Source organism: Indicator indicator, chromosome 31 (assembly GCF_027791375.1).
Source record: "Indicator indicator isolate 239-I01 chromosome 31, UM_Iind_1.1, whole genome shotgun sequence".
Taxonomy (NCBI): domain Eukaryota; kingdom Metazoa; phylum Chordata; class Aves; order Piciformes; family Indicatoridae; genus Indicator; species Indicator indicator.
Window position 1 is genome coordinate 288,314 of NC_072040.1, and position 15,745 is coordinate 304,058.

At 40.8% G+C, this 15,745-nt stretch overlaps 1 protein-coding gene across 1 annotated transcript in view; it reads right to left on the minus strand.

Annotated features, from left to right (window-relative positions):
• Positions 1-2,975: 2,975 nt before the first annotated feature.
• Positions 2,976-15,745, minus strand: part of ATP6V1H (ATPase H+ transporting V1 subunit H) — a 28,154-nt gene continuing 15,384 nt past the window's right edge. The window contains exons 9-14 of the mRNA XM_054394611.1: positions 15,097-15,289; positions 11,723-11,901; positions 10,696-10,821; positions 10,149-10,250; positions 6,972-7,085; positions 2,976-3,229 (exon numbers count right to left, since the gene is read on the minus strand). Of these exons, the coding sequence (XP_054250586.1) occupies positions 3,169-3,229; positions 6,972-7,085; positions 10,149-10,250; positions 10,696-10,821; positions 11,723-11,901; positions 15,097-15,289 (775 nt within the window). The 3' untranslated portion in view covers positions 2,976-3,168. The remainder of the gene's footprint in view (positions 3,230-6,971; positions 7,086-10,148; positions 10,251-10,695; positions 10,822-11,722; positions 11,902-15,096; positions 15,290-15,745) is intronic.

Below are 15,745 nucleotides of genomic sequence, written 5' to 3' on the forward strand. Positions count from 1 at the left end.
ATCCCAGATGGATTTCAGGGTCTCACCAGTGGCCTCATGCCCATACATTTGGCTAGGAAAGGACCAGCTCAGTTCAGCATGCCAGCTGGGGAAGCCAGGCATCAAGTCATTCTTCATAAATGCTTTGAGATTAAAACATGTTGTCATCTCCTAGCTGAGAAAGAATGTTGCAACACTACAAAAAACCCCAGTCTTGAAAGCAAAAAACCCCAACAACCAAAACCACAAACAAAAACAAACCCCAAAGAACATTTCTAAAGGTTATTTCTCTGTTCAGTAAATTCAATATTAAAATTATTTCATCTTTTTAACTGAAGACCAAATCAATTGCCCTATGCTTGCACACCCCCACACCCAGACTGTCAGCTGTGATCCCCACACTGGCAGCCTCATAATCCACAGCTGTATATCAGGCACCTGAACCTGACAGAACAAGCTGGTTTGGCAGACTTCCTTTTTATGGAGGTTATCTAGAGAACAGTGACCTTTAAAGCAAGCAATTTATCATGTTTCCTCCTACAAAGTAACTCAATACTACAGCAGTTCTCTGACTTCCCAATCAATAGGTTGTAACTATCAGCACCACAATCAGCTGCCCAATCTTTATTTTTTTAATTTTTTTTTGCCCATTTTGTGGCAGAGCTGGATGGGTGCAGCCTTTTTAAGATAGTTTGACAACACTGAAAATGTTTTCAGCTTGACAGTTTTGTCTCTGTGCAGAATCCAGGCAGGGCAAAGAAAGTGCAGAGCCTTGAAAACAGAAACCACACCACCAATATGCACATAGTGCCACAAAAGAGGACTTGTGGAAATCTTGGTTCCTCCTGCAGATTTAGTTTGCACACAGAGGGACAAATTGTGAATTCCTGGGGAAAAATCTTCCATGAGAGGATTCCTGGGAAGTGTCAGCTATGCCTCTGTTGTCCCAAGAGGACTGGAGCAAAGAGGAAGGAGGACTGGAGCCCCTCTGATGACTTGCTCTGTACTATCCAGGCACAAGAGGTCCCTGTGGGCTCTCTAGAAATTTCTAGATTAAAAAAAATTAAATAAATAAAAGACAAATCTGTAGCTCAAGCTGTGTGGTAAGTCTGTCAGCTTGTGTTTGTGGTTTTATTTTCTTTAATAAATGCTGCCTGAGTTAAAGAGGCTGAGACATTATATTTCATAACATCTCTGCTAGCCCAGTCCATGGCAAGGGAGTGACAGCCATGAAGTAAGAGTAGTTAAGGGTTCCCAGGTGGTATAAATTGTGATTGCAGAGGGCTTAGGAAGGAAGTCCAGAGTTTAAGTAGCATACTTAGATAACAAAACAGTTCATCCTCTAATTTCTATATTGAGACATTCAAATTACCTGTTTTGAACATCAATAAATAAGATGCTTACTGTAGCTGAGTTAATACAACTGCAGAAAACTCAAGGTCTGAAGGTTCCTAGAGGCTGAAAGCCTGATTTGGCACCATAAAAATGTAAAGAATTAACTCTGGTCCTTAATATTCTTTAGAAGTTTGTTTGTTTTAAATAATAAATGGGTAGGATTTCTTTTTAAGCTTTAAAAAATTGCTGCAAGCCTGTGTTATACCAAAGTGTTCAGTGAGTTCCAGGAAAAGTAATGTGAGAACTAAGGTTTCACTCACTAAGAAGATTTGGCTTCAGGTGAGACAAGAACATTTCTTACCTAATCCTTTTGCTCACACCTGAAGGGAGTTAATGCAAGCAATTAATAAAACTAAGTGGGAATTTTTGTTGTCATGTGGAAAAATCCTACATTTCATTTTCTCACCCTCAATCACAAAGAGAAAATAATGAATACAGACCCTACTTCCTTCCTCTCTCTAGGCTTTTGGCTTTAATATGTTAATTCAAGTAAGAGGTAGGCAGTTGAAATGTTTTTGTTGAAATTCAACACTTTTTCATGCAAATCACCTTAAATATTGATTATTTTTATTTAAAGGACATCAGCTGGGAGATTCTAACAAATAGAGATGTGGCTGGTGGTGGTGGTGGCTGCTGTGGTGCAGGGCACCCTGCCTGCCTGCCGGACTCTGACCCTGAGGTGAGCCCATGGCTAGCATTGGCCAGCAGCCTTGCTGGAATATTCAGTCCAGTTCTGGGCCCCTCAGTTCAAGAAGGAGCTCAAAGAACTGCTTGAAAGAGTCCAGCACAGAGCCACAAAGATGCTGAAGGCAGCAAAACATGTGCCTGCTGAGGAAAGGCTGAGGGAGCTGGGGCTCTTTAGCCTGCAGAAAAGGAGCCTGAGGAATGAGTTCACTCCTGTTTATAAAGATGTGAAGGGCAGTGTTGGGAAGACACAGCCAGGCTCTGCTCACTGATGTCCCATGATAGGACAAGGGGCAACGTGTGCAAGCTGGAGCAGAGGAGGTTCCACATGAACATAAGGAAAAACTTTTTCACTGTGAGGATGACAGAGCCCTGGAACAGACTGCCCAGAGAAGTTGCAGAGTCTCCTTCTTGCAGCCATTCAAAACACACCTGGATGCATTCCTGTGTGACCTGCCCAAGTGCTCCTCCAGTGGCAGGGGGACTGAAAGGGATAAGGTCTCTCCCAACCCCCAACACTATGATTCTTTTCCTCTTCTCATACCCAGATTTTTTTTAGTGTAGTGTCTAACCAGAGGGAAGTACCCCAGGCCCCAGACAACCCTATCCCTTTGACTTTACATACAATTTTAGCAGTGCTTGTAGACTTGGTATGTATTTGAGTCCTGATAATCAATAATCAACATTTCTCAGACTATTGCATTTCCTACAGAACACTAAGTAAAAGCTTTATTTACTTCATAATTTAATTATGGACATATAGGGACTACTTGCTTTTCTGGCAAAGTGTGACAACACTGATAACTCACTAAAATAAGAGAATAATTCTTCTAATTATACCATGGAATGAATATCCTTTAATAACATCCTTTATTATGAGAATAAATACATAAAACAAATGCAATATATTAGCCACATTTCCTCATATACATTCAGAATAGAACAGGAAGCTAACAATAGGCATAATCATCAGAACTAGTTGAACAAACCGATTTTTACTAAGCCAACAACACTGGAGGACAGCTGGAAAGTTTAATAGCAGGCAAAGAAGATGGAATCTCAGTGTCTCCTTCTAAAGACACACTGAAGGTGTGAACTGATGGAAGTTGCTTAGCTCCGTGCAGTGGCTGTTTGAGGTTGTTCTGACTGCAGCTGCTTCCCAAGGTATTCCCTGAAATGCAACAAAAATTAGATTGAGAAACACTCCATGGAGCACTGGAAGTAGGATAGTGTCGGGAAGGAAGGAGAGAAAGAGGAAAAAAACTTGAAGGTTGGAGTTATTCATTCAAATAATATCCACTGTCAATAGTCAACTGGAGCTACTCTGAGAGTACCTCTCTGAAAATATGGTAGGAACCAAACATCAACAGCACTGTCTGGAAAAAAAAAGGCCCAGTAGTAACCTTTAGAAGTCCTGACAACTGTAACAGCACACCCACAAAGCACAGACTGTGCTTGCTGACTACAGATACTAGAAGCTGTGGCAAAGCATTTAAAACAATCTCTTCCCAAACTCCATCTGCATAAACACAAGCAGTACCAAAAGACACACTGACAGCTCAACACATAGGCTTAGCAGAACAGTCACTGACTGAAGAACTCCATGCTTAAGCTGGAAAAAAGAAGAGATCACAGAGTCACAGGTTAGTTTTGGATGGAAAAGACCTTTGAGATTGTTACATCCAACCATTAACACAGCATTGCCAGGTTACCAACTAAACCATGTCCCTCCACATCACATCTACATGGCTTTTAAATCCTGCCAAGGATAATGACCCCACCACTTCCCTGAGCAGCCTATTCGAAGGCTTGACATCCCTTTTGGGGAAGAAATTGTTCCCAAAACCCAGTAAGATATCCAAGCCAGGCCCACTGTACACTAACACTTGAAAGCATTTCCTCACCTGCATTTTGAAGCAGACTAAAGTCTCTTATTTCATACCTATCCTCTTGACACAGGAAGAAACAACCCACACAACACATTTGCCTTGAGCAACAAGGTCTGAATTCTATGGAAAAACAGTGCACAACTCTTCTGTGAAAGCAGCTCACCATCCCACAGAACCACAAAGCAGCTCTTCAGTACTATCTGGGCTGCTGCTTGTTATAGAACAGCTTCAGCAATTGTTCCACTGCATCAGCTGAAGGAGAGGTCTCAGGACCTGTGAGATGCAGGTGTTCTTTTTCCATTGCTGATCCCACACTTAGCACCACAGTTTCTCCTCACTGCACAAGTATTTCAACCTACACAGGTTAAACATAAGTAGCAGTTCAGGGAAATTATGTTCAGAATGAAGCCTTTAAAAAGAAAGCAACTCAAGGACTATGCACTTGGCTTTATTTATGAAAGAAAAGAAAGGAAAAAAAAAAAAATCAGTTCTTGCTGCATAATTCAAAGCCTAGTTTCCAGCTCAAAATCCTGTTGAACAGCTGTTCCCTATACATTACAATTCCTGATGCACAAGGAGGTTTAAAATCACAACTGTAGCACCCAACAGCACTTCTCAGCTGTTATTAAGTATTCAGAAAAGCAACATTCCTATAAAGTAAGAATACTAATGTCAATCTTCACTAGCAAAGCAAATAACACAACATCAACCCATCCTTATCCAAAGCAGATGCAGCGGGCCCAGCCAAGCCTGCACTTAGAATTCACTGCATGCAGACACGAAACAATTCAGTATAAATTTATGAGAGCACAAAAATACTACCTCTGCACTGCAGAAAAGTGTCAAAACATGCAAGTGTGGTACATCATTTCTGGGAATAACTATGAAATCCTCCATTTCTCAACTCAAATTCAGGTCAACAAAACTTAAACCCCCACATTTCTCACTTCCTTGGTCATTCAGAAGTCTGTCAGTGAGGGGTAAGTAATTTCCATTTGCAAATTAATCTTTTCACTCATACTTGAATAACCAAGTGAGATTCTTTCCCCCCCAGCAATTTCCTTTTTTTTTCCCCAGGCCTATCTTCAAATACACATTCTCTGTGGTATCCAAAGTGGTTTTTTCCAAGAAGAAAACTTCAGAGGTGTATACATGAATTTGTTACATATCAAATCATTATTCCAGTTCATTGCCTCATTCTGCTTAATTTAATTGGTGAAAGACATTGACACCCTCAAGCTAAGATATATGTAGGAGTCACAGTAGCTGCAAAAAATGCTTGAAGGGCAGTTAGGAAAAGGCACAAGGAACTGCTCCAACACACCAGCCACCAAATTCAACAAGTATGGAATAAAGAGGTAAGTGTAAGCTGGCACAAGACCCTATCTGAAAAATTTATACTGATTTTCAGCTTGAGCAAAGGACCAATACTGGTAACAGACAGCCTCTGATAGATGGGGAAGTTTTCAGGTACATCCAACACTCTAGAGGGCATGAGCTAGAATGAGCAAGCCTTTCACTTTAAGGAGCTCTCCTTTTAGTATTAAGCTGCAAATTCCAATGCAGTGAGATTGACCTATCCTTTAAAGAAAAGAAGAAAGTTCTTCTTAGCAGGCAAAGGAAGAAAGGTTGAAGCTTAGAAGAAATTGTGAAATTTTGATATTCTTTTTCTAATTACATTTATTTTGAATCCCACTTCCAATTTATTAAAGAACTAAATTACCTAAAAAGGTATTTGATGATCTTGAACATCTCTAATTTCCAGCTTCTTTTAGCAGACTGAGGTTCTTGAGAGGCAGAATCCTCTAAGTCAGGTTTAGGTTGGAAGGGACCTTAAAATTCATCTAGTTCCACCCCCCCTTGCTTCAATCACTATGTCATTTATTAATTTTCTTTCCAATACCATACTTGATCATGCATCAATGATGCATCCTAACATGATGCAGCTCCACATGTCAGCTAGCCCTGATACTGTAACAATTCTTTTACTGCTGACCTCTGGTCCCCAACTCTCAACAGCACTGCTTCTGACAGAGCAAGAAAGCACAGAGAATAGATTAGTTAGACATTAAGTGATGCTGAAAAGATACCTTTGTTCCCTGCCTCATCAAGTGCATGATCAGTTAACATGTGAAGCTAACTGGAATATTTCATCTTAACTCCCCCCAATCTGCAAAGCTGACAGCAGATACTGCTTTTGCCAAGCTAGCTTCACCATCTCACAGAAAGCCTGACAGCCTCATTTATCCTTGATTTCAAAATCCCTAAGGAAAAGCCAGCTGAGCAGCCACTAGTGAACTATTCAAATTACTCGGGAGTGAATTGTCTCCAAGTGGAGTTCTTAGCAGACTAATGACACAGCTGTGCTTTAAGCAGAGTGACACTTCAGCTGCCCCCTGACACTCCCTCACTGCAGGTACCAGAAGCTTTCCTCACTCTGCTGCTCCAGACACAGCACATGCACCAAGCCTCAGCCTTATTAGAGAACCAGTCAGCAAACAATGAAGGAAAAAAAAAAAAACACCACCACAAAGACAGAGCAGCAAGTGACTGTCAACTTCATCCAGCCGACCAGCCCATGAGGTTCTGCTGCTCCAGGAGATGAAGAACAATTGTACTTGCACCCCCTTAAAATATCAACAGAGAAATGACAGCTTAGAGTGGAGGGAAGGACCAAAGCAAAGAACAGTGCAGAAGATTGGTCAGGCAGGTACTCTGCAAAGCAACTGCCAATTAAGTACTCAAACAAGTGCATGCCTAAATTGCAGCCTGAATATTAAACAAGTGAAATAAGTTAAAATACACTGTTGAATTACTCATGTGACATTCAATCATGCAAGGTGAAGCCACTCAATTCAACTGCAGCCAGAACACAAAGGAAAACTAACGAGGATCTTGCACATCAACATCAACTGCAGTCTTACCACACAAAAATGTTAGCCCCCCCCCGAAAGAAACCTCTCTTGAATCCTCTCTCTGCACCCAGCATTATTTACTGTTAGCAATGTGTTAATCTTCACATACCAGTTATGAACCATCAGCTTCTGCACAGCCAGCAGTGCGTTGTAACGAACTTGTTGGTCTTCATGATGCATGTGGTTCATTACCAGCTGTTTGCCACCAAGCTGTTCAATCACCCTGAAAGAGAAGAGAGGAGCAGGTTTCCTTGCCAGCACTTCAGCTTCTGGGTAGATATCCTATCAAACCATAAAAATCCTAGAATGCTTTGGGTTGGAAGGGACCTTAAAGATCAAGTAATTCCAACCCCCATGGACAGGGACACCTTCCACTGGACCAGGTTGCTCAAGGCCATTTCATTGCATTAAGAGGGTAAGTTTAAGTCATTTAATAGTTAGAACTATTTCTTTCCTAATAGATACATCTTGCTGACATATTACAACTGCAGTTCTCTTATACTGCCTACCTGAATTGATATTTTTTAATTTTCTTTCAGGAATTCACAATATCTGGAAGTATTTGCACTGGACTCCTGTTGGCTGCCCACTACCTACTTCCATAAATTAAACAATAATTAATCAAGAAAGAAGCCTTTTTCAGAGAGGGTTATTAGCTTTACTCAGCTTGCTAAACAACTCAATTTTGGCCTGACAGGGTTGGCAGGGTACAGCACTAGCTATTATTTAGGAGGAGAATAGTGTCCTCCTTTCCATAAATGGATGAAAACCAGATCACTCCATTTTTTGCAAGAATAAAGCTCTAATCCATCCCAGCACTACCTGAGCCACTAAAAAAAGCTTGTAATCACACTGTCAGCTATTAAACCACCCACCTGGTACTCCTCATAGTGCTTTTTGCCTTTCAAACTGTACTAGAGCCACAGCTGTTCCTGTTCATGATGCAGAACAGGCTGCTAAGATACAACTTAGAAAAACTCCACACTTGAGCTGCATCTTCCACTGCAGACATCAGTATTCAGCCACAGCATTTTAATAGCTACACCAAATCCCCCATGAAACCCTGATGGAATCTTGTATTCTGTGTGATGAATAGACCATTTCTTGAAAAAAAGGGAAAGCAATACACTTAAAACACACTTAAAACCAGGAAGCCTACAAGAAAGCTGGGAAGGGACTTCTTACAAGGGCTTGTTATGATAGGATGAGAGGGAATGGAGGAATGGATTGGAGCTTGAGGAGGGCAGATTTAGACTGGAGATTAGAAAGAAATTCTTGATAATGAGGGTGGTGAGACACTGAACAGGTTGCCCAGAGAGGTCATGAATGCCTCCTCCCTGGAGGTGTTCAAGGACAGGATGAGGCCTTGAGCAACCTGGTCTAGTGGAAGGTGTCCCTGCCCAGGGCAGGGGTTTGGAACTATATGATCTTTAAGGTCCCTTCCAACCCAAACCATTCTAGGAATCTATGAAGAAGTATCATCATCCAGATGCCTTTGCACACTCACCATTTTGGTCTGTCATAATAGAGAAAGTTTGGAGAGAAACTGCAAGGAATACATAAAGTGATTACTCACGTATGGGTTTTTTTTTTTTATACCTCTTCTCTCACAGGCCACTGAGTAGCTACACTATCCTGTGAGGAAGATACTGCTTGCATTACTCTTCACACCTGATGCTATCCTTCTATTCTAAGCCTCCACTAGCAAACTGCTTTTATTACTGCTCTTCTCCTGGCCAAATTAATGCATTACTCTGGCACAACAGGTGTGTTTTTTAAATTGCAGAACAAATATAAAGATATAACATGGAGAGAGAAAAAAAAAGAAATTCCCATTTAATTTTGCAAGTCATTCAAAACCATCCTGGAGTCCACAGGGAACATGATCCATAGATTAATAGAATGCTTTGGGTTGGAAGGGACCTTAAAAATCATTTAGTTCCAACCACTCTGCCACAGGCAGTAACACCTTCCACTAGACCAAGCTGCTCAAGGCTTCATCCCTCCTGGCCTTGAACATCTCCAGGGAGGAGACATCCACAACCTCCCTGGGCAACCTGTTCCAGTGTCTCACCACCCACACCGTAAAGAATTGCTTCCCAGTCCACACCTCCTCTCCTCAAGTTTCAATCCATTCCTTCTCATCCTAACACTATTAAAACATCTAAGGACATTTCATGCAACAGGACTGCATTCAGAAAAGTACAATTTTAAGCTGGAAAATGCTCACCAAGAACTCAAGTAGTCAGTCATGTAACAGATCAAAAAAAGCCTTTATGCCTGCCTGAGGCTGCCTCACATTTCTAATCATCAGTTAAATATAAAACTACTGCACACAAAGGCAAGACTCTGAAACACAAACAAGAAATTTCTCCTCATCATACACCTGATAAACACTGAATGCTGAGGAACTGAAAGGAGGTTAAAAAAGGCATTAAACTGGAAAGCTCCCTTATGCTAGGAGCATGGAGGAATCAACATGAAATGTTAAAATCCTATAACCACAAATGGTAATTGAGCACTTCAGGTGACAGCACATCACTAAAATTATGGCTGAGAACAGGAAGAGTCAAAGAACAGTGTTACCAGTCTTGCATAATGCTGCCTACTGGTACAAATCTCTTCCCTTCCCTGGGTTTTAGACTTAGAAGACTACAAATCACATGATTCTACTGCTGTCAAGATAGCAGACTACACAAGAAACGTTCATGACATTGCCAACAAGTCTAGAAGACTATTCTCATCTTCTCCATCAAAACCTATGCAGAAACAGACCAGTCTTTCCAACAAAAATTAAGTCATATCTGCCCTGGGGGGACTAATGAGTATGATTGCTGTAAAAAAAGTAAAGTCCCATTTCTGTTTCAGTGGTCTCTTGACCTTTGAGATGCCAATTATTCTAACATCTTAGCACACAGATCTTTAAAACAAAATAAAGCAAGAATATGTAACAATTCCTATCTGTGTCTTTTGACAGGAATTCATAGAATCAAAAAATGGTAGGAGTTGGAAAGTATCTCTGGAGATCACCCAGTCCAAATCCCCTGCCAAAGCAGTATCACTTAAGGCAGGCTGCACAGGAACGAGTCCAAGCAGGTTTTGGAAGTCCGCAGGTTTACAAGAAGCATTAACACTTGCACTCAAATGTGCATTTATGTAGCTAAGAGAAAACATGCTAAATGTAAGCATAACTTGCAGTCCCTATGTAACATCCTTTGATATAAACAACCCAAAAAAGCCACAGGCAGAGTCTGTAGCTAGTCTCAAGTCACAGCATTTTCCTTACCGTTTCCCACGAGGATAGTGTCGGACATATTCTCCCACATCATGAGCAGCCACAGCCAGCACTTGTGGGTCATCAGAAACCTCCAGAAGTTTTGTCAGGATTCTAGGAAAGAATTTAAAACACTCAAGCCCCAGGATTTGTTATGGGTTTTGTCATTTAAATCACTGATGGCTTAAAATAGGCAAACCTGTAACCACAAAAATGCTTTACAAGTCAGCCAAGAGGAGAACTTTTTCCATACCTCAATTGGTATAGCTGTTTCTGAAGGGAAAGCATGAAAAGAGTCACCAACACAAATCTGCATGCAAGTTCAGCTAGCCATACTCCCTCTCACCATCATCAATACATCTTGACCAGTAAAGGCAAATAAACAATTCTGCTTTTGAACAAAATGAACCACACATAAGCAAGGACCATACATGCTAAAAAAGGCAAGATGTTCTGACTTGCTTTCATTCTAGACATTACTTTGTGATTAAATATTAAGCATGTATTAGATACACAGAAAATAAAGAATTGTGACACTCAGGACTTTCTGAAAACTCACTTGAGTAGTTCATAATTCTTCTCATTCAGTCTCACAGCATTCTCTCGCCAAAACTTCTCAGATTTGTGTACAGGACTCCACTCCAGCCTTCCTGACTTGAGCTCAGAACTGTACTCATCAAAGGAGCTGCAATACAAGAAACCTAAATGGAATGTTGGGTAAGCTTCCATGGACAGCTTGAACCACGTGCCAAAGCCCGCCCCTAGCAAAACAAAGCTGGAGCACAACTTGCTATGAGTGTTTGGATGCCAGCACTCTCTGCAGAGCATGAGAACTGTCTCAGAGTTTAGCACTTGGGAAATGAGGAAAGGTGTGAAAGGGAAGAGAAGAATTTTTCAAACATACCCCTTCATCCACCCAAAACACAATTCCTGGGGTCAGGGGGGAAAAAACCAACTACACAACCACAGCATTTGGGATTTTAATTGGCTGTTTTGCCTGGTTTCCAGGTTTCAACTTCCCCAGTCAAGGAGCTCAGTCCTTGCCTTTCATCCCAGTTTGGTGTGAACTACAATATACAGTTCAATTTACACACAGGAGCAAAAGCTAATATAAGAAGAGAACTAACACACTCAGAATTTGAGTTCATCTGAACAACAAACTGTATTCTAATCAGGGAGTCTTCAGCTTAGATCAGAAACTCCTGTGAGAAGTCTCTGAAGTCCTTTAACAATTTATCAGTTGCAAAAAATCACATGTTCAAAAGGGGATTTTTAATAGTCACCTTGTCAAGGATATAAAAGAAGGGAAAAGGGAATTCTGGATTGAAATCCAAATGAAAAAGGAGGTTGGGAAGAAAAAAATGGAGGTTGGAAGAAAAAAATGGTTGGGAAGGAAACGGGGGGCAGGAAGAAAAAATACAAAGGAAATGCTCAGTAGGAAACTTTTCTATATAACCAGCATCTCTGCACAGTCTCCTTAACTAGCATTTACTTATCAATTCTGTATGTTATTGAGCCTTATAAAAGATATCAATTACCAATGTTTAGGTAATTCCATTTTTTTCAGTTCACACTGCAAAGCATACCTAAGGTCCTGCACGCTCTCACCAAGCTTGTCCAGTAGAAATTTGATGTCCTCACTTATGTCTTCATCATCATATTTCTGCTGATCCAAGTTCTCCAGCTGCTTTAAAACTTTACACTGAATCATGGCAAGAGCATATTCTTGGCGAGTTTCTCTCTCAGTAGACTTCTCTAACAAATTCTAGGGAAGTAAAAAAAAAAAAAAAAAAGTATTTATGTTGTTTAATAAGAGGTGACTGTGAAACAAAGGATGCTTAAAAAATTCTTAGTGCCACTTTTCATTAGTACTAAGTGACAAAACTGACCACCTCCCAAAAATAATCTCTCAAAAAAAAAAATCAAGTATGGGTCCAGCACCCAGAGGCTGCTTTACACCTAGATTTAGTAACAAATTGACTAAGACTGGCCTTACTACACAGGAGGACTATTCATATCTGTCACTACAGCAGATGAAGAGTAAAAAAAACCCAAACAAAACACAACAAAAAACAAACAAACAAACAAACACAAAAAAAAATACCCACAACGTAAACTAGAACAACCAAACCTCTGTCTTGCGAGGTAGAAGGGCTGAAAAACACAACCACTACTGCATTCCATCTCAGGTCATTTAGACTATTTTCCTCTTAGATGGCAACACCAGAAAATATTAATTTACCTGCTCTGATCATTTTTCACATCAAATCAGACTGACTACAAAGATTATGCCAAAAAAAAAAAAAAAACTGCCTTTTATCTGAGGTTATCATAGAATGGCTTTGGTTGGAAGGGACCTTAGAGATCATCCACTTCACCCTCCCCACCATGGGCAGGGACACCTCTCAACTAGACTCAGGTGCTCAAGGCCTCATCCAACCTGGCCTTCAACACCTCCAGGGAGGAGGCATCCACAACCTCCCTGGGGAACCTGTTCCAGTCTCATCACCCTTGTACTGAAGAACTTCTTAAGATCCAGTCCAAACCTACTCTCAGTCAGTGTCAAACCATTCCCCCCTGTCCTGTCTCTAGACATGCTTTGAGCTTTGTGCAGCAATGAAAAGCTTAAAACAACACCACCACCACTATCCAAAACCCCCAAACAAACAAAACCAACAAAAACAAGCCCACACAACAAAAAAATCCGAAGTCATCTTTCCAACTCAAGAGTTACCATCTGGGTGAGATCAGCTTCTTCTGAATTTGGGAATATTCCAAGCAGACATTTTTTATTCAAACAGAAGCTTGTTGGTAAGATTGGAACCGCAAGCACAGAATGTAACAATCAAGTTCCAATGTCATTTATTCATTACACTTCCACTCAATTTAATTAGCTTCAAATTATGTTGTTCAATCAGAGCTAGCCACCTGCACTTTCTGATAAAGCTGAAAACATGAATTTCATATAAAACACCAAAGTTCTTAATAAACAAAACATGTGTCCACACAAATCAGCCTTAATAACTACCAGATAGAAGCAATGAAACCATATACAGGGAACATGACTGCATCCATCACATTCATGTTACAGAACCATTACATTTAAGACTCCTAAAACCTAGTGGAAGGTGTCCCACTCCATGGCAGGAAAGGTGGAACTAGATGATCTTCAAGGTCCTTTCCAACCTAAACCTTTCTATGAATTCTATGAATATCAGATGTGGTATTAGTAAGGCAGGACACTGCAAATCAATGTTACAACTTGCACACTGAAAAATCAGTCACATTACTGCTTTTAGTGGCACAGTAAATTAGCTGTAATGTGCCAAAAACCCACCCCAAAACACTTCTATTTCAGCAAGAGAAGTCAGAAGTAATTTTCAGAAAGTAATGCAAAATTAGAGTGAAAAGTGCTAATGAGAGCAAAAGAACAAAGAATGGCTCTTAATAGGCAAAAATACTCCAAGTTCAAGAAGCAGGTAAAGTTTCCAAAGAACTCTTAAGTAAGAGAATCATAAGCAGACATAGAAGCTACCCCAAATACTATTACCCAGCTCAAACCATTGTTGAGATATTCAAGGTTTTTCTAGTGGAATAGAAAGGATATGTCAGAAAAGCAGAAACAGGAACACGTGAGTAAGAATCAATCATAAACGACCAAGTGACAAAAGAAAACAAAGGTACAAAATGAACTACGGGGAGGAAACAAATATAAAAAACAAGTATGAAAAAAATACATTTCAATAGCTAAAGAGAGAAAGTTATTGATTCTACGTAGTCAGAGCACTGGGTTGCTTCATAGAAAGAAATTACATTACATACTTCAGGCAATTAAGTCCCTAAAGAGATGAGACATGTCAGATTAGGAGAAAACGGGGAGCAAAAGAGACATATGTGACTGGTCAAGACTCATGGGGCACACCTTCAGTAATGCACTGGCAGCAGAGATGATTTAGGGAATCATCAAGCAATTCATCTATGACTCCATAAACTGGCCTCATAAGAAAAGGGCTATTTTGGCTTTGCTTCCTATTTTAATTTTGCTTCAGAACTCACAGCTCTCATGTCTAATTTCTAATCTATTATATCCTGGCTGCCACTTTATAACCTCATTTTCACACCAACCCTAGTCTTTAATGTTGGAGAAAGGAAACAGCTAAGTTAATTTCCCCAAAGCCTGTAACAGAAGTGACTTATTCTTTCTTAGTTTTACTTATTAAAAGAACTTGGCTTCATTTTTGTCTCATTTTGCAAATCACACAAAAAAAACCAAGTAGTAACAATTATTTGAATGTCTCCAGAGAAGGAGACTCTACAAGCTTCCTGGGCAGCCTGTTGCAATGGTCTGTAACCCTCACAGAGTTTTCCCTATGTTCCATCATTCCTTATGCTCCAGCCTGCACTCATTGCCCCTTGTCCTATCATTGGCCTGGCTCCATTCTCCTGACATTCACCCTTCACATGTTTATAAACGTAACGAGGTCATTCCTCAGCCTCCTCTTCTCCAAGCTAAAGAGACCCAGCTCCCTTAGCCCTTCCTCAGAAGGGAGATGTTTCACTCCATCTTTGTGCCTCTGTGCTGGACTCTTTCAAGTAGTTCCCTGAGGTCTTTCCTGAAACGAGGGGCCCAGAACTAGACAACGTATTCCACATGCAGCCTCACCAGGGCAGAGTGGAACAGGAGGAGAACCTCTCTTGACCTGCTAACCACATCCCTTCTAATGCACCACAGGATGCCACTGGCCTTCTTGGCAATGAGGGCACACTGCAGGCTCATGGTCATCCTTCTGTCCACCAGGACCCCCAGGTCCCTTTCCTCTATGCTGCTCTCCAACAGGTCAGTCCCCAGTTGATAGGGCTATTCTTTCCCAGATGCAAGACTACACTAGCCCCTGTATTTCATTAAAAGTCTCCCTGCCAAGCTGTCTAGCCCTTTGCACAACTGCAGTCAGACACTCACCCGAAATGCTGCCAGGATGATCCTAGTGACTTTCTCTTTGACTGATTCCTGAAGAATATCCGACAGCACGGGGACGATATTGTACCGACGGAGATATTCACACATCTGAGGGCTGAATGCCAGCAGCCACACACAGAAAATCATCTGATACTGGAGCTGGAAGCCACATTTGTTGCTCAAGACTCCCATAATACTGAAAAAATTAACAGAGCAGACATTAAATTTTTAAATGACTGCATAGATTGTATTGCTCCACCTCCAAATACTAAAAGATGGTTAATAGGAATTTATTGGAAATTGTTGCTGAGGATGAGGATACAATTCCCAATTCAGTGTCCTGCACCAGTATTCATCACTGCACAAGCAGCTTGTTCAGAAAGCCATCCTTTAAGGATAAAACTCATTTCCTCCTTAGCCTTACAGCTACAGAGCAGCTTCTCCTAACGTGAACTGCTGTGGTACTGTATTCATCTCCAGGTTCACCACAACACTTTTCCCAGTAGCATATTTAGAGCATGATTTGTCATTCCAGGAGAAACAGAAGAACACATAAGCTACTCCTTCAGAGTTAAAGCAGTAAACTCCACAAAACCTATGCAAATGGAACTTATTTCCTTAATTCTGCTCTCCACAGGAGTGCCCAAAATGA